The 19,428-nt window shown below is 45.2% G+C and overlaps 1 protein-coding gene across 1 annotated transcript; it reads left to right on the top strand.

The window, feature by feature from the left end:
• Positions 1-12,333: 12,333 nt before the first annotated feature.
• Positions 12,334-19,399, top strand: ftcd (formimidoyltransferase cyclodeaminase). Its single transcript, XM_034553503.1, has 14 exons — positions 12,334-12,423; positions 12,678-12,861; positions 13,396-13,524; positions 14,636-14,724; positions 14,851-15,030; positions 15,604-15,741; positions 15,823-15,954; positions 16,058-16,119; positions 16,214-16,340; positions 18,111-18,272; positions 18,400-18,443; positions 18,603-18,741; positions 18,949-19,044; positions 19,133-19,399. Exons 1-14 carry the CDS (start codon positions 12,370-12,372, stop codon positions 19,214-19,216), a joined length of 1,620 nt encoding a protein of 539 aa, XP_034409394.1. The 5' UTR covers positions 12,334-12,369; the 3' UTR covers positions 19,217-19,399.
• Positions 19,400-19,428: the final 29 nt, after the last annotated feature.

Genomic DNA, 19,428 nt, shown 5'->3' with positions numbered 1-19,428 from the left:
TGCTGACCCCATCTCAAGCTCAATAAGCATGCTCACTCAGCATTAAGGCAAACCCTCTCCCATTGTGCGTTGCCGTATTCCCACAAGTCGTGTCCATCGGGGGGCTTCCTAAGGATCACCGTCAGAGGTTCCCAGACGCCGTCCTCCCTCTACTCTGGATTCAACATAATCTGCATTGTGCGAGATGCCCCACCAGAAACTCTCCTGCCCCGGGTGAGTAACAGGAACACAAGAAAGAGGAGAGACAAGAGGGATGGGAAGCAGGAAAGAGAAGAAGGAAAAAATAAACTAAAAAGCGAGAAGACTAAAAGAGGGCGTTATCTCGGCGTTATCTTTGACCGAGACTTGTCCTTTAACTCCCACGTTAAGCAAATCTCAAGGATTGCATTTTTTCATCTACGTAACATTTCAAAAATCAGGCACATCTTGTCTCAAAAAGATGCAGAAAAGCTGGTTCACACGTTTGTTACTTCCAGACTAGATTACTGCAACTCCTTATTATCAGACTGCCCTAATAAGTCTCTTAAATCCCTCCAGTTGATCCAGAATGCTGCAGCTCGTGTACTCTCAAAAACTAAGAAAAGAGATCACATTACTCCTGTATTAGCTGCTCTGCACTGGCTCCCTGTAAAATCAAGAATCACATTTAAAATTCTTCTCCTCACCTACAAAGCCTTGATTGGTGATGCACCATCATATCTTAAGGAGCTTGTAGTACCATATTGCCCCACTAGAGAGCTGCGCTCACTAAATGCGGGGCTACCTGTGGTTCCTAGAGTCCTAAAAAGTAGGATGGGAGCAAGAGCTTTCAGTTATCAAGCTCCTCTTTTATGGAACCAGCTTCCACTTTCAGTCCTGGAGGCAGACACAGTCACCTCATTTAAGAATAGACTTAAGACTTTCCTGTTTGATAGTGCTTATAGTTAGGGCTGAATCAGGTTTGACCTGGTCCAGCCCCTTGATATGCTGCTATAGGCTTATAGGCTGGTGGGGGATGTTTTAGGATACACTGAGCACCTATCTGCTCTTCTCTATCTACTTATGGATGAATTTACATCTCTCCATTGCACCTTATTAACTCTGCTTCCTCCCCGGAGTCGTTGTGACTTCACGTCTCATAGGGTCCATTGGACCTGGAGGTGTCTGATGCTGGTGAGCCGGCCTCCCGCGTTGGCCCTGCTGATGCGCCCCCCCCCCCCCCCCCCCCCCCCCCCCCTCCTCTCTACCTCCTTCTGTTTCATGGATTGGAGTTCCATTCATACATTGTCATATTCATGTAATGTGTTTATGTAACTTTGTAAATGCTGTTCATTCTGTACACATGACATCTATTGCATCTGTCCATCCGGGGAGAGGGATCCTCCTCTGTTGCTCTCCTGAAGGTTTCTTCCCTTTTTTCCCTGTGAAAGGTTATTTTTGGGGAGTTTTTCCTTATTCGATGTGAGGTCCTGGGACAGGGATGTCGTATGTGTACAGAATGTAAAGCCCTCTGAGGCAAATTTGTAATTTGTGATATTGGGCAAAATAAACTAAATTGAATTGAATCACGCAGCCCATTAGCCATTGCTGGCTACATCACGCATCCAAGCAGGGCACGCAGCCTTTAGCCATTGCTGGCTACATCTAGCCATTGCCGGCCGCATCACGCATCCACGCAGGGCACACAGCCCGTTAGCTACTGCCAGCTACATCATTCGGCACCAGCAGGACACGCATTCCAGCCATGGCATGCCAGCGAGCACAGCAGGGCACCCAGCCCTCCAGCCAATACAAATCACCATACAAAGCCCCGTCATTGCATCTCTCTCGGGCAACCGGTACCGCTTCTAATGGTTTTCAATGCTAAGTGCCGGAAGGGATATACAGCCGGGAGGAAGTGACTCATGCGAGCAAGGGAGCCGAACGAGCGGAGAGGATCGAGCACAGGGAGATGTTGACGCAGGAGATACGAATGCCAATCCGAATGGCAGCTCACGCTACACTGCGTCCCGGGAACTCTACAAGAGCTATACCGAGAGCACGACTCTCAGTATGCCTGCAACAATCTGGGCCCACCATAGAGCGCCACGCCAAACTCATGTCTATTTTCGCCCAGTCATGCCAATAACCGGTCACATCATGTCTCACTAGCCGGAGCCAACAGAGCCAGAAGGATTCCGTCAACCAGGTCGAAGTGGAATCTCCACACTTTGTCTGATGCATGAACACGTTGCCGCACAATCTCACCGGCATCCGTGCCAATCGCAGGGAGTCTACCAGGATGCTTGCCTTAAACTCGTAATTCGAGCTTGCGGTCTTACTACTGCATGTTATCGCATCTAAAAGTCTCAATATTACGTTTGCCCACATCTCAATGCAAGCATATACTGGTGGTGGTGCGCCGGCCAATTTTGCTAACCGGCGCCCTCTGGCTGCATTTATCCGTCATTTCCAGTCAGATGACTCATAAGATTCAATCAGTTAATTCAACTAATCACGTATTCAGCTAATCATTCACATCCAGGTATTCTACTACCATATGGGAATCTCTAAAATGTCTTGCGGTCATTCCAGGACATTAGCCACGAAGTTCCAGCTCAACTTGCTGCTATTCAGGTCACTGCTGACCGTCAGCCAATGCCGGCCAAGCCACACATTGCAAGCAGGACATTTGTCTCCAAGCCATTGCTGGCCAAGGAAAATAAATGAATAAAATCATGCTCAGGCCAGTGCGGCCTAGTCATCATAGTGCTTCATTCATGTTTAACTCATTCATGGTATATCGCAGATTCTAATCGCCTAACCTCAAAGTTCTGTCATGCTCATTGTTATGCCTCATCTCTTAGCAGCTCATGCCATCATCGATCATTCGCTACCAGCTCATTGCCGATCGGTAAGTAAACGTTCTTTTGGGGGAGATTTTAAGCTGTGGTCTACTTCCTTTTGGGGATCTATCTCGTTGCTGATCGGGGCAGTCGGCCCTCAATTGCAAATCTCCCGGCAGAGTCCAAGCGCCAAAGACTCTGAGACTTCATCATTTCATATCATCTGTTAACAATAAACATGCATCCTTTCTTTATCTAACTGGTCTCTCCCTGATTGAAATGGAGCTCTAGCGCAAGTTCAGACAGGAAGACCATACCCCTCAGCCCGCCATCTATTCCTCACATTCCTGCCAATCATTCCTCACACATGCTCACTCATTGTTGACTTGCTGTCATCGTTCTGCACTGTCAATCATGACACCAGCTGCGCAGATCAGCTGATCCCCTCTATCCAATAAGCACACGGAAACAATGACACGGCTAGCCAATCATCTTGCTGCTGTCTCATTTAAATATGACTGTCTCTCTACCTTCAGTTCTTTCATGCTGCTGTTAAGCACCCCTCCACCTCCCCATCTCCGTCCAGTCTCCACGGATCCATCAGCTTCATCAACTCATCATTCCATCAGCTCATCAGCCACCACCAGGTCCGGACTCCGGGCACACGAGGAACGGGGACTTCAAAATAAAACAGGAAACACAACACATAAATACAGATCCTGACACAGCCTGGCTAAAGAGAAACCTGGGGTTGTTCTTATTTTTCTCTATTACTGATGAGTAATAGGCTGCTCTGGCATTACGGAGGGCCTTTTTATATGTTTTAAGGATATCTCGCCAAACTAAGCGTGATTCTTCCAGATTGGTGGAACGCCATATGCTTTAAAGCTTTCGTGAAGTTTGCTTTAGGTCGCGGGTCTGAGGGTTATACCAGGGAGCAAACCTCCTTTGCCTCACTGTCTTCTTGTTCAGTGGGGCTATCGAGTCTAGTGTCATTCTCAGTGAGCCTGTAGCACTATCGACAATATGATCAATCTGGGACGGACTAAAGTTAGCACAGGAGTCCTCCGTCACATTGAGACGTGGTATTGAATCAAATGCAGAAGGAATCTCTTCTTTAAATGTAGCTACAGCACTGTCAGTTAGACATCTGGTGTAGAAACTTTTGACTAACGGTGTATACTCCGGGAGTATAAACTCAAAAGTTATGAGGTAATGGTCTGACAGAAGAGGGTTCTGTGGGAAGACCTCCAAATGCTCAATGTCAATGCCATATGTAAGAACAAGGTGGAGGGTGTGGCCAAAGCAGTGAGTGGGTTTCTGTACTCTGACAGAAGCCAATCGAGTCCAACAATGAGATAAATGCAGTACTAAGGCAATCATTGTCAATATCCACATGAATATTAAAATCTCCTGCAATAATAACCTTATCAGTTTTAAGGACTAAACTTGATAAACACTCAGAAAATTCAGATATAAATTCTGAATTGATAGAAACTATGAACATACCATACTGTACCGGTCACTAGGCCAGTATAAGTCAGTTGTTTGTTTGTTTTCCTCACAGTGAAGTCAGTTGTTTGTTTGTTTTCCTCACAGTGAAGTCAGTTGTTTGTTTGTTTTCCTCACAGTGAAGTCAGTTGTTTGTTTGTTTTCCTCACACTGAACTCAGTTGTGTGTTCGTTTTCCTCACACTGAACTCAGTTGTGTGTTCGTTTTCCTCACAGTGAAGTCAGTTGTGTGTTCGTCCTCTCGTAGATTCTTTACTCAGAGTTTGAAACAAAAGTTTGAACCTGAACATCTCTTCCAAAAGACATCACTTAATCAGCGCTGTCCAAACCGGGCCCGCCGGGTCCAGGACCCTGATTACTTAAGCAGACCGGCACCAGGTCCAAAAGAGAACCTGATGGTTTGAGCAGAGACTGGAAGTCCCAGGAGGAGGATCTGAATCTGAGGGTTTGGCTCTGCATGTCTCGCTGGTTTTGATTATGCCTTCAGATCCTTGTGGACTCATGTGGACTCATGTGGACTGTTGTTGCCTCGGGCTATGGCCTATAAAGATCTGAAGACACGAGGCAGTAAACATCTCTCGGTCCTCCTTTATAGGCCAAGGAATTAGTTAAAAAAGACTCTTTTAAAATATAATGGTCAGTCCACGAAGCCCCCTTAGGGGGCCCTGAGCCGGACAGGCCCCACGTGAGCCCGCTGTGTGTTTTAATAACAGCTGCTGCAGGTCCTGGTCTGGGTCCAGTTAGCAGGAAAACCCCTGCAAGGGTTCGGCTTATGTAACAGGGAGTCTAATGGAGGACATGATAAATGTAACAAGTACTTTTACTCACAAGTACTTCATCTCAGTACTTCATGTTCTACTTCATCTCAGTACTTCATGTTCTCTTTCAGCATCAAATAACAAACATATATCTATATACATATATACGTATACACGTGTATATATATACTGTATGTATATATATATACTGTATGTATATATGGATGGAAAACACCACTGCTGATTGGTCCTGGTACTGGTGAACAGAGAAACCAGTGAAACTAGAGAGCCCAGAGATCTCCTAATGTGACCTGCTGATCTCCTGATGCATGCTGGGAAACCTAGCAGAACAAAGAAGGTAAACAAACCTTAGAAATTGAATCTTTCAGAAACCTGAAAATGTTAGTCACTCTCTCTCTCTCTCTCTCTCTGTCTCTCTCTCTCACTCTCTCTCTCTCTCTCTCTCTCTCTCTGTGGAGAACCCCCCACACACACACTGAGGTCTTAATCTGCTCCAGACTCCACACCCTGTCTCCACCGCAAACCCCCCTGCAGCCGAGGCTTCACATGATGTGACATCTGCTTTTATTGTGTTCAGTAATGAAACCTTCAGCTGACATATATGATCATGTTTAAACTAATGAGGTACTCTAACAGACAGCTTTATGTTTTTTATGTAAACAACAATAAACAACAAACCGTCCTCAAAGAAAACATGTTTACTTTAGTTTCACTTATTTAATCCAAATCAAGTGAAACTGGAAAACAGAACAAACCCTAACTCTCTAGAACGAACCCCCCTATAAACATCCTGAAACCAAAGCAAACACACAAAGGAAGACCAGAACCAGAGACCAGGCCAGGACCTCTTCATGACTGGTGGTTAGGTCCTTGTTAGGTCCACCCACTAGTTCTCACCTCGTTAGAGACGGAGGACTCTGCATCTTTAAATGAATGTTTTAGTTTCTAAAATGTTTCTGAAACATCAGCATGTCTCCAACTGTAACAGCAGAAATATATAAATATAAATAATTCAAATACAAATTAAATAGGTATTTGGACACGTTTCTTTAGTTTCTGACAAACTTTATCAAACATAGTGAGCTTTTAAAGTCTAATGAGGCCAATTTGTGGATGTAGAAGCCAGATGTTTGTCTGGAGTGAGGACGTCCTCTAGTGGTTCAAGGTCTCCAGTGAGGACGTCCTCTAGTCGTTCAAGGTCTCCAGTGAGGACGTGCTCTGGTCCTCTAGTGGTTGAAGGTCTCCAGTGAGGACAAGCTCTGGTCCTCTAGTGGTTCAAGGTCTCCAGGGAGAACGTGCTCTAGTGGTTCAAGGTCTCCAGTGAGGACGTGCTCTGGTCCTCTAGTGGTTGAAGGTCTCCAGTGAGGATGTGATCTAGTGGTTCAAGGTCTCCAGTGAGGACGTGCTCTGGTCCTCTAGTGGTTGAAGGTCTCCAGTGAGAATGTGATCTAGTGGTTCAAGGTCTCCAGTGAGGATGTGCTCTAGTGATTCAATGTGTCCAGTGAGGATGTGTTCAAGGTCTCCAGGGAGAATGTGCTCTAGTGGTTCAAGGTCGCCAGTGAGGACGTGCTCTAGTGATTCAAGGTCTCCTGTGAGGACGTGTTCAAGGTCTCCAGGGAGAATGTGCTCTAGTGGTTGAAGGTCTCCAGTGAGGACGTGATCTAGTGGTTCAAGGTCTCCAGTGAGGACGTCCTCTAGTGGTTCAAGGTCTCCAGTGAGGATGTGCTCTGGTCCTCTAGTGGTTCAAGGTCTCCAGTGAGGACGTGATCTAGTGGTTCAAAGTCTCCAGTGAGGAAGTTGGAGTCTTCGGTGGTGGCTGAGTATAAACATTTCCCTGTGATAATGTGTTTTCTTTCCATAACTGTGTGCACATCTACTCGTAGATACTACAGACCGCGGACTCGGTCACACATGCACCAAAATCCCTCCTCTCTTATTTATCCAACCCGCTCTACACAGACCCAGCGCCTCGTCACTGGGGGCCTCTGGAACTGCCAGTCAGCTAACCGCAAGGCGGACTTCATCTCTGGTTTCGCTATCAAGCAATCGCTGGACTTCCTTGGTCTCACTGAGACCTGGATCACACCAGACAACACATCAACCCCTGCTGCTCTCTCCTCGGCCTTCTCCTTCAGCCACACACCCAGACCCTCTGGTCGGGGTGGTGGCACAGGTCTACTCATCTCACCCAAATGGAGTTTTGCTCTCTACCCGCTTCCATTTACCCCACTGTCTTTTGAGTTTCATGCAGTGACGGTTACTCATCCGGTTCATCTAACCATTGTCGTTCTCTACCGTCCTCCTGGTTCCTTTGGAGACTTCTTGGAAGAACTAGACGTCCTCCTTTCAAACTTCCCAGAAAATGGACCCCCGCTCATCCTTCTGGGTGACTTTAACATCCAGACTGAGAAATCATGTGACCTGCTACTCTTACTGTCTTCCTTTGCTCTCTCTCTCAGTCCTTCCCCTCCTACTCACAAAGCTGGCAACCACCTTGACTATATTTTCACCAGAAACTGCTCCACATCTAACCTCACTGTAACTCCACTTCATGTTTCTGACCATTTCTTCATCTCTTACTCTCTCCCACTCTTTGGAACTGACAACCCTCCCACAACGGACTCTGCACCTGTCCATCGCAACATCCGTACCCTCTCACCCTCCTCTCTGGCCTCCTCTGTTCTGTCAGCCCTCCCCTCAACCGATTCCTTCGCACTTATGCAGCCTAACTTCGCCACTGACACTCTTCTCTCTACGCTGTCGTCCTCTCTTGATTCTCTCTGTCCTCTTACGACTCGAAAGGTCCGCAAGTCCTCTCCGGCTCCGTGGCTGTCCGAACCGGTGCGCGCCGAGAGAGCCACAATGCGAGCAGCGGAAAGGAAATGGCGAAAATCCAAACACGCCAGTGACCTGCTTGCCTATCAATCTCTTCTCTCCTCCTTCTCTGCGTCCATCACTGCAGCCAAAAGTGTGTTCTATCAATCCAGAATCGAATCCTCTTCATCTAACCCTAAAAAGCTCTTCTCAATTTTTTCCAACCTACTTGACCCCCCTGTTCCCCCCCCTCCCTCCACCCTTCTACCAAGCCACTTTGTTGACTACTTTACAAAAAAGATAGACGACATACGCTCTTCATTTACTAATCCATCTTCCTCAACTACACCTCCAGTAACTTCACCTTCTTCCCCCTTGTTTTCCTCTTTTATCCCCCTGTCTCCCAATCAAGTTCTTACCCTAGTAACCTCTGCCCGCCCAACCACCTGCCCCCTTGACCCCATCCCTTCTCACCTTCTCCAGTCCATTGCTCCTGACCTTCTTCCCTTTCTCACCCATCTCATTAACACCTCCCTCTCAACCGGCTGTTTCCCCAACTCTCTGAAGGAGGCGGAGTCAACCCTCTCCTGAAGAAACCCACTCTCGACCCATCTGAAGTCAACAACTACAGACCTGTCTCTCTCCTTCCCTTCCTCTCCAAAACTCTAGAGCGAGCTATCTTTAACCAAGTCTCCTCCTTTCTTCACTGTAACAACCTTCTAGACCCCCACCAGTCTGGATTCAAGACAGGCCACTCAACAGAGACTGCCCTCCTTGCTGTCTCTGAGCAGCTTCACACTGCTAGAGCAGCCTCTCTCTCCTCTGTCCTCATCCTTCTAGACCTTTCCGCTGCCTTTGACACAGTGAACCACCAGATCCTCTTGTCCTCCCTCCAGGACCTGGTATCTCAGGCACCGCGCTCTCACTCTTCTCATCCTATCTCACCGACCGCTCTTACCGGGTAACCTGGAGAGGATCTGTGTCTGAGCCTTGTCCTCTGACTACCGGGGTCCCTCAAGGTTCAGTCCTTGGTCCTCTTCTCTTCTCTCTGTACACCAACTCTCTTGGCTCTGTCATTCGCTCGCATGGCTTCACCTACCACAGCTATGCTGACGACACCCAACTGATCCTCTCGTTTCCCCAATCTGAAGCACGGGTAGCAGCACGAATCTCTCAGTGGATGTCCGCACACCACCTGAAAATTAACCCGGACAAGACTGAACTTCTCCTCCTTCCAGGAAAAGGCTCTCCCACCCACGACCTATCTATTAACTTCAACGACTCAGTGCTGGCTCCGACTCCGACTGCCAGGAACCTCGGAGTGACGCTCGACAGTCAACTCTCCCTGACTGCCAACATTGCCGCAATAACACGCTCCTGTAGGTACATGCTTTACAACATCAGGAGAATCCGACCCCTTCTCACTCAGAAGGCGGCACAGGTTCTGGTCCAGGCTCTGGTCATCTCACGGCTGGACTATTGCAACTCCCTCCTGGCAGGTCTTCCTGCTAATGCCATTCGACCTCTACAGCTCATCCAGAATGCAGCTGCTCGACTGGTCTTCAACCGACCGAAATTTACCCACACTACTCCGCTCCTCCGCGACCTTCACTGGTTACCGGTGGCCGCCCGCATCCGCTTCAAAACACTGGTACTTCCGTACCGTGCTGCGAACAGATCGGGTCCAGTCTACATCCAGGACATGGTCAAACCGTACACCCCAGCCTGTTCACTTCGCTCGGCTTCTGCCAATCTGCTTGTAGCTCCTTCACTTCGAGCTAAATCACGACTGTTTGCTGTGCTGGCTCCTCATTGGTGGAACGAGCTCCCCATTGACATCAGGACAGCAGAAAGTCTCTACATCTTCCGTCGCAAACTAAAAACACATCTTTTTCGACTATACCTTGAATAGGTAGCACTTAAATGCCGTAGTAGCACTTAAATGTCCCTTACCGATAGCACTTTAGTAGCACTTAAATGGCACTTACGGATAGTACTTTGTAGTTTGACTTTATTGAAGAAATTGTACTTGCTTGATTCTTGTTGTTCTGAGTTTGGACTCACGGTTTAATGCACTTATTGTAAGTCGCTTTGGATAAAAGCGTCAGCTAAATGACATGTAATGTAATGTAATGTAATGTGCTCTGGTCCTCTAGTGGTTCAAGGTCTCCAGTGAGGACGTGATCTAGTGGTTCAAGGTCTCCAGTGAGGATGTGCTCTGGTCCTCTAGTGGTTCAAGGTCTCCAGTGAGGACGTGATCTAGTGGTTCAAGGTCTCCAGTGAGGACGTGATCTAGTGGTTCAAGGTCTCCAGTGAGGACGTGATCTAGTGGTAGGGGTATTGTGTCTCTCTCCTATATCAGGTGTGATGGAGATGGAGGCACATATATATATATATATATATATATATATATATATATATATATATAAATATACATATACATATATACATACAGTATAGATTTCCTCACTGGACACATTGAACCACTAGAGGACGTTCTCTAGTGGTTCAAATTGAAAATTCCAAATGACCTCCTAATTCAATTCAATTCAGTTTATTTTGTATAGCCCAATATCACAAATTACAAATTATCCTCAGAGGGCTTTACAATCTGTACACATACGACATCCCTGACCTTTGACCTCACATCGGATCAGGAAAAACTCCCCAAAAATAACCTCACAGGGAAAAAAGGGAAGAAACCTTCAGGAGAGCAACAGAGGAGGATCCCTCTCCCCGGATGGACAGATGAATAGATGTCATGTGACCAGATGAACAGAGTTACATAAACACATTACATGAATATGACAATGTATGAATGGAACTCCAATCCATGAAACAGAAGGAGGTAGAGAGGAGGGGGGGCGGGGCATCAGCAGGGCCAATGGGAGGCCGGCTCACCAGCTTCAGACACCTCCAGGTCCAATGGACCCTATGAGACGTGAAGTCACAACGACTCCGGGGAGGAAGCAGAGTTAATAAGGTGCAATGGAGAGATGTAAATTCATCGCGTGAACCAGCTTTTCTGCATCTTTTCACCTCATTTAAGAATAGACTTAAGACTTTCCTCTTTAATAGTGCTTATAGTTAGGACTGAATCAGGTTTGTCCTGGTCCAGCCCCTTGATATGCAGCTATAGGCTTATAGGCTGCTGGGGGATGTTTTAGGATACACTGAGCACCTATCTCCTCTTCTCTCTCTCCTTATGGATGAATTTACATCTCTCCATTGCACCTTATTAACTCTGCTTCCCCCCCGGAGTCGTTGTGACTTCACGTCTCATAGGGTCCATTGGACCTGTCTGATGCCTCCTGCGTTGGTCCTGCTGATGCCCCGCCCCCCTTTCTCTCTACCTCCCTTCTGTTTCATGGATTGTGGAGGTCTGGATCGTGGTCCATGCCTACTACTCATTATTCATACATTCTGTCATATTCATTGAATGTTTATGTAACTCTGTTCATTCTGGTCACATGACATCTATTGTTCATCTGGTCACATGACATCTATTGTTCATCTGGTCACATGACATCTATTGTTCATCTGGTCACATGACATCTATTGTTCATCTGGTCACATGACATAAAATAATCTGAATTGAATTGAATTGTGTGTGTGTGTGTGTGTGTGTGTGTGTATACACACATCTACATATGTTTGTGTGTGTTTGTGTATATATATACAGTATATATATATATTATATAGATACAGTATATATAATATTATATGAATTTTCCAAATGTTCTAATTCAGAATAAAGTTTGATGCGATCAGAAGATGTTTCTGTTGGACATAAAATACAAAAAAACAGAAATATTTCTGATCTTCTGAGTCAACAAAGAGGAGGACGGGTTGTTTTTCCCTCTGAACCAATCAGCTGTCAGAGATCCATCTAACACTGAGTAACCCTTCACCGTGTGACTGTCTAATGTTTAACCCCAACAAGTATCCAGGAGGCAGGCTGAGTAACTGTAAGTGATGAATAAATACTAGAAGAATATCATAAATCCTGATGTCACAGTGCTCTGAATATGAACGACATCAGCTGACCGGAGCATTTCAGACATGGAGGGTGAGTACAGGTGGATTCAGAGTTTTGTGAACATTAAAGTGTAGAAACCCAGAATACTAATACCACTATGAAGGATGTCTCCTCCCTACATTTGACCTTCTGTCCTCACTCAAATTTAACTTCTAAAACATTGAACTTACCCAGGATCCGTCGGACCCTGACCTTTGATCCTGACATGTAATCCTATCCTTTGACCCTGGCTTCCCAGAGTGTGGCGGTTCATCAGAGTACTGGAAGACCACTGTGTTAATAAGTAGAGACGCTGTGTACTCTGTCAGCTGACCCACATTTAGAGTTAATCTTTCAGCTCTCTGGACTCTGAGAGGACAGGGGTTTGACGGTTTGGGGGGGTGGAGTTAGACCTGCAGACTCTTCATTCAGTTTCAGACGTCATGGCTCAACTGGTGGAGTGTGTCCCCAACTTCTCAGAGGGGCGAAACAAAGAGGTGAGTCATATTTAAACTCTTTAATTTGTTTTAAAATCACTGTTATATATGAATAATATACATACCCAGTCAGCTGTCGCTCAACGTGTTCTTTAGTACTACAAGTACTATCAGACTATAGATACTCAACAGAAGTAAAACTACTCAATGGTACTCTGATTAACTTTTACCTGCTTCTGAAACAGACTGCTTTTATATGACCTTCATAAATATGAATAATAAACATTCAACATGATTATTGATTATTGTCTCAGGTGATCGATGCCATCGCAGCAGCCGTCTCCGGCACCGCGGGCTGCAGCCTGCTGGACGTGGACCCCGGGGCCTCCACCAACAGGACAGTCTACACCTTCGTGGGCTCACCTGCAGCCGTGGTGGAGGGGGCGCTGAACGCCGCCCGGCAGGCCTTCAGCCTCATCGATATGAGCAAGCACTCAGGTGAGCAGGTCCAACAGGAAACATGTGTTACCTGTTGAGGTGAGCAGGTCCAACAGGAAACATGTGTTACCTGTTGAGGTGAGCAGGTCCAACAGGAAACATGTGTTACCTGTTGAGGTGAGCAGGTCCAACAGGAAACATGTGTTACCTGTTGAGGTGAGCAGGTCCAACAGGAAACATGTGTTACCTGTTGAGGTGAACAGGTAACACAGGAAACATGTGTTACCTGTTGAGGTGAGCAGGTCCAACAGGAAACATGTGTTACCTGTTGAGGTGAGCAGGTCCAACAGGAAACATGTGTTACCTGTTGAGGTGAGCAGGTCCAACAGGAAACATGTGTTACCTGTTGAGGTGAGCAGGTACTTCCTCCTCAGAACAGGAAACAGCTGACGTGTGTGTGTTACCTGTTCAGGTGAGCAGGTACTTCCTCCTCAGAACAGGAAACAGCTGACGTGTGTGTGTTACCTGTTCAGGTGAGCAGGTACTTCCTCCTCAGAACAGGAAACAGCTGACGTGTGTGTGTTACCTGTTCAGGTGAGCACCCTCGGACCGGAGCACTGGACGTCTGTCCCTTCATCCCCGTCCAGAACGTCTCCATGGACGACTGCGTCCACTGCGCTAAAGAGTTCGGACAGAAACTGGCAGAGATGCTGCACGTCCCCGGTGAAGTACCGCGTTAATACTAATTAAGACACGATTAATGTTTTATTAATAACTTATTATTAACTGATTAATAATGTATTCAATCATTATTCATAACTAATTATTTAACTATTAATACATTATTAATAAATGACTAATTCAATTTCAATTCAGTTTATTTAGTATAGTTTATTTAGAATCACAAATTACAAATTATCCTCAGAAGGCTTTACAATCTGTACACATACGACATCCCAAGAAACAGAAAAACCCTTTCAGGGAAAAAAGGGAAGAAACCTTCAGGAGAGCAACAGAGGAGGATCCCTCTCCCCGGATGGACAGATGAATAGATGTCATGTGACCAGAATGAAGAATAGATGTCATGTGTACAGAATGAAGAATAGATGTCATGTGACCAGATGAACAATAGATGTCATGTGTACAGAATGAACAGAGTTACACATTCAATGAATATGACAGAATGTATGAATAATGAGTAGTAGGCACGGACCACGATCCAGACCTTCACAATCCATGAAACAGAAGGAGAAAGAGAGGAGGTGCTTCAGCAGGGCCACGGCAGGAGGCAGGGTCAAGGAGACAGGAGGCAGGGTCAATAGGGGCAGGAGGCAGGGGCAAGGAGACAAGAGGCAGGGTCAATAGGGGCAGGAGGCAGGGTCAAGGAGGCAGGGTCAATAGGGGCAGGAGGCAGGGGCAAGGAGACAGGAGGCAGGGTCAATAGGGGCAGGAGGCAGGGGCAAGGAGACAGGAGGCAGGGTCAATAGGGGCAGGAGGCAGGGGCAAGGAGACAGGAGGCAGGGTCAATAGGGGCAGGAGGCAGGGGCAAGGAGACAGGAGGCAGGGGCAAGAAGGCAGGGGCAAGGAGACATGGGACAGGGATTAAAAACTGATTAAAAACTGATTAAAACATTATTAATAACCGACTAATGTCTGCATAATAAATGTGATAATTATAATAACGTCCATCTCCATCTAGAAAATGATGGGTGGTTATTAGCTGATTATTCCATATGTTAACATTGGGGTAATAACTGGTTAATAACTGTTTACTAACTATAATATTATTCCATATACGTTACCATCGGGGTTAATAAGCACTTCATGTCTTCAGTGTTTCTTTATGGAGAAGCAGCACGAAAGGAAACCAGAAGAAGTCTTCCGTCTGTGCGAAGCGGAGAGTACGAAGCTCTACCTGACAAGGTGAGACAGCACACACTCTGCTATTGTCTTCAGCCAATGCATTGTGGGAATTGTAGGAGACCAGTAAGCATGTGGAGTGAAAGCAGAAGATCTTCACCATTGTTTTATTGTCTTTCTCTCCACCAGTTGGAACTGGAGGACTGGTCACCTGACTTCGGCCCTGCCGTGTTTGTACCGTCGTGGGGCGCCACGGTAACGGGCGCTCGCAAGTTCCTCATCGCCTACAATGTGAACCTGATCGCCACCAAGGAGCAGGCGCACCGCATCGCCCTGGACATCAGGGAGCAGGGCCGAGGGAAAGACCAGGTGCATGCTGAGAGCTCTCAATGTCTGTTCTGTTTGTTCTCCACCTCAGAATGTTTTACAGCGTTAATCCTATTAAATACATTCAATGGATCATTTAATAGAAAATATAAAAAACAGAAGAGTGCCGCCACAGACCTCCTCGTTCTTCTATTAATATGTGTTATTGTTCTATATTATTATTATTATTACTATGATTTTATTATTATGATTTTTACCACGTTTCCTTTTGTAGATTAAATAAAGATTTGAATCAGAGAATATTATATTTATGTAATATTGTACGATTATTCTTTTGGCTTTTTGACTCGGATTGTGAAGGGGAAATTCTTATTTAATTTAATTCAATGACCAGGGAGACTATTAATAATCCATCTTTAGGTTACCTGACCTCTCCCTGGCCTCTAGTGACCTCTAGTGACCTCTACCTGACCTATAGTGACGTCAAGTGACCTCTCCCTGGCCTCTAGTGACCTCTACCTGACCTATAGTGACATCAAGTGACCTCTCCCTGACCTCTCATGACCTCTAGTGACCTCTACTTGACCTATTGTGACCTCCCTGTCTCGTGGCCAGCCGGGGCTGCTGCAGAAGGTGCAGGGGATGGGCTGGTACCTGGACGAGGCCAACATCGCCCAGGTGTCCACCAACATCCTGGACTACGAGCTGACCCCCCTCCACACCGTGCACCAGGAGGTCTGCAGGGTAGCTGAGGTCAGAGGTCAAAAACAGTTTCAAGTTAGATTCAACCAGTAGAAGTCGACTGATTCTCTGATCATTGATCGATGTGTTCAGGACCTGAAGCTGCCGGTGGTGGGCTCTCAGATTGTAGGTCTGATCCCTCTGAAGGCCGTGCTGGACTCGGCTGACTTCTACATCCAGAGAGACCGACTCTTCATTGTTGAAGAGGAGCACAAAGTCCGGCTGGTGAGAGACGAGATATATTATATATATATATATATATATATTTATATTTCTACTTTAACTGTAGATGATGGTGAAAGAGGAATACGTCTCTTTGTGCCGTCAGGTGGTCAGTAAACTTGGCCTTGACTCTCTCGGCTCGTTTAACCCAAAGGAGAGGATCATAGAGTGAGTCTTTGTACACTGTGTGTGTGTGTGTGTGTGTGTGTGTGTGTGTGTGTCTCATAACCTGGCGTCCAGTTAAAGGTGGTTACCTGTGCAGGTACATGGTGAGGTCCCCGGAGGACCACCGGCTGGTGTCTCTGTCTCTGCAGCAGTTTGTTCAGAGTGTCGGGGCTCGAACGGCGGCTCCTGGTGGAGGATCGGTTTCTGCTGCTGTCGCTGCTCTGGTGCCAGAATACTCTCATTATACTAGTATATATATCATGATGTGAAGGAGTACACATCATGATGTAAAGTAGTCTATATAAAGTAGTACACATCATGATGTAAAGTAGTTGATATGAAGGAGTACACATCATGATGTAAAGTAGTTGATATGAAGGAGTACACATCATGATGTAAAGTAGTTGATATGAAGGAGTACACATCATGATGTAAAGTAGTTGATATGAAGGAGTACACATCATGATGTAAAGTAGTTGATATGAAGGAGTACACATCATGATGTAAAGTAGTTGATATGAAGGAGTACACATCATGATGTAAAGTAGTTGATATGAAGGAGTATACATCATGATGTAAAGTAGTTGATATGAAGGAGTATACATCATGATGTAAAGTAGTTGATATGAAGGAGTACACATCATGATGTAAAGTAGTTGATATGAAGGAGTATACATCATGATGTAAAGTAGTTGATATGAAGGAGTATACATCATGATGTAAAGTAGTTGATATGAAGGAGTACACATCATGATGTAAAGTAGTTGATATGAAGGAGTATACATCATGATGTAAAGTAGTTGATATGAAGGAGTATACATCATGATGTAAAGTAGTTGATATGGAGTATACATCATGATGTAAAGTAGTTGATATGAAGGAGTACACATCATGATGTAAAGTAGTTGATATGAAGGAGTATACATCATGATGTAAAGTAGTTGATATAAAGGAGTATACATCATGATGTAAACTAGTATACATAAAGCAGTACACATCGCAGTATGACCTAGTATATATAAAGCATTACACATCGCTTTATGACCTAGTATATATAAAATAGTACATATCGCTTTATGACCTAGTATATATAAAGCAGTGCAAGTCGCTGCGTAACCTAGTATACATAAAGCAGTGCACATCGTAGTATGACCTAGTATACATAAAGGAGTACACATCGTAGTATGACCTAGTATACATAAAGGAGTACACATCGTAGTATGACCTAGTATACATAAAGCAGTACACGTCGCTCTATGACCTAGTATACATAAAGGAGTGCATGTCGCTGTGTAATCTAGTATACATAAAGGAGTGCACATCGCTCTATGACCTAGTATACATAAAGGAGTGCATGTCGCTGTGTAATCTAGTATACATAAAGGAGTATGACCTAGTATACATAAAGCAGTGCATGTCGCTGTGTAACCTAGTATACATAAAGAAGTACACATCGTAGTATGACCTGGTATACATAAAGGAGTACACATCGTAGTATGACCTAGTATACATAAAGGAGTACACATCGTAGTATGACCTAGTATACATAAAGCAGTGCAAGTCGCTGCGTAACCTAGTATACATAAAGCAGTGCACATCGTAGTATGACCTAGTATACATAAAGGAGTACACATCGTAGTATGACCTAGTATACATAAAGGAGTACACATCGTAGTATGACCTAGTATACATAAAGCAGTACACGTCGCTCTATGACCTAGTATACATAAAGGAGTGCACATCGCTCTATGACCTAGTATACATAAAGGAGTACACATCGTAGTATGACCTAGTATACATAAAGCAGTGCATGTCGCTGTGTAACCTAGTATACATAAAGGAGTATGACCTAGTATACATAAAGCAGTGCAAGTCGCTGTGTAACCTAGTATACATAAAGCAGTACACATCGTAGTATGACCTAGTATACATAAAGCAGTACACGCCGCTCTATGACCTAGTATGCATAAAGCAGTACACGTCTCCGTGCCTAGGGGGCAGCGTTGGGCGCCATGGTGGGTCAGATGACGTACGGGAAGAAGCAGTTTGAGGAGCTGGACGGCGTGATGAGGAGGCTGATTCCTCCGTTCCATCAGGCCGCGAGCGAGCTGCTGCTGATGGTGGACGCTGACTCCACGGCCTTCAGCAGCTACATGGTAGTATACACCATCGTATAAAGTAGTACATACTTTATAGTACTTTATACATGGTGTCCTAATGCCGCTCTTCTTCATTTACATCTTTTACCGTTATCAATATGTAACATCTGTCTCTCTGCTGCAGGCGGCGCTGAAGATGCCCAAGAATACCTCAGAGGAGAGGACGAGGTGCTTCTTAAGAATATTATAACACCTTTATAATCAATACAAAGATTAATGTTTACGTACGTTATTAAACACTTACTGTATGTGGAGTGTCATACATTCACAGTTTATTCAAGTTAATATATAGTTTACGTTGGATATTAAACTATCATCTTTAATCAGGAGAGAAACTGCCATGCAGGAGGGGCTGCAGCGGGCGGTGGCCGTGCCCTTGGCTCTGGCTGACAGGATCAGCGTCCTTTGGTCGCCTCTGAAGGAAATGGTCGTCTACGGAAACATCGCCTGCAAGTCGGACGCTCAGGTGATAAACAACTGACAAATATTTCTTTAGTTCAAGAAGTAAAATAGGATACGTTGATTTTTTGTCAAAAAATTACAGGCAACATATTTTAATAAAACCTTATAAACCTTTATTTTGAAGGCTGCAGGTGGCAGCTAAAGCTTTGGAGTCTTCTGTTTTCAAAATAAAACGTTAAATAGACCTTTAATTTGAAGTTTGTGTCTGCAGGTGGCCGCTAAAGCTTTGGAGGCGGCCGTTTTCGGAGCGTACTACAACGTCACCATCAACCTCAAAGACGTCACCGACGACGCCTTCAAGATGGCTGTACGTTCATCCGCGTGCTCTTCGAGTGTGTTTGTTGAAATGAATCCAGAATAATAATTATTAACTGTGATGAATGTTTTGTTTGCAGACTCAGAAACGAGCGGCGGTGTTACTGCAGGAAGCGAAGAAGAGCGCCGCCGCCGTCCTCCTCGCTGCCGACGAGAGGAACTGAACTTCTTCTATTTTTATAGACGTGTTATTGTTCTATATTATTAATATTATAGCCGACACTGTCTCAACATCACTAAGTCATTATTACTGTGAGGCTTTATGCAAAACCACATAATTACAAACAGATCTATAATAAATAAATTAAAAAACACATATATATATATATATATATTAGATGTTTTACTCATAGTGGCTGTCGTAGATACAATGTCC

This window comes from Cyclopterus lumpus, chromosome 2 (assembly GCF_009769545.1).
Source record: "Cyclopterus lumpus isolate fCycLum1 chromosome 2, fCycLum1.pri, whole genome shotgun sequence".
NCBI classification, from domain to species: domain Eukaryota; kingdom Metazoa; phylum Chordata; class Actinopteri; order Perciformes; family Cyclopteridae; genus Cyclopterus; species Cyclopterus lumpus.
The sequence above is the reverse complement of the archived record's forward strand: the minus strand, read 5'-3'. Positions and strand labels throughout refer to the sequence as shown.

Excerpts from the sequence above, each read along its gene's own strand:
- ftcd (XM_034553503.1), top strand. The coding sequence starts at position 12,370 with ATGGCTCAACTGGTGGAGTGTGTCCCCAACTTCTCAGAGGGGCGAAAC. Across the intron at positions 15,955-16,057 it reads AGGAGCACAAAGTCCGGCTG|GTGGTCAGTAAACTTGGCCT; the intron begins GTGAGAGACGAG and ends TTGTGCCGTCAG. Across the intron at positions 18,273-18,399 it reads CGGCCTTCAGCAGCTACATG|GCGGCGCTGAAGATGCCCAA; the intron begins GTAGTATACACC and ends TCTCTGCTGCAG.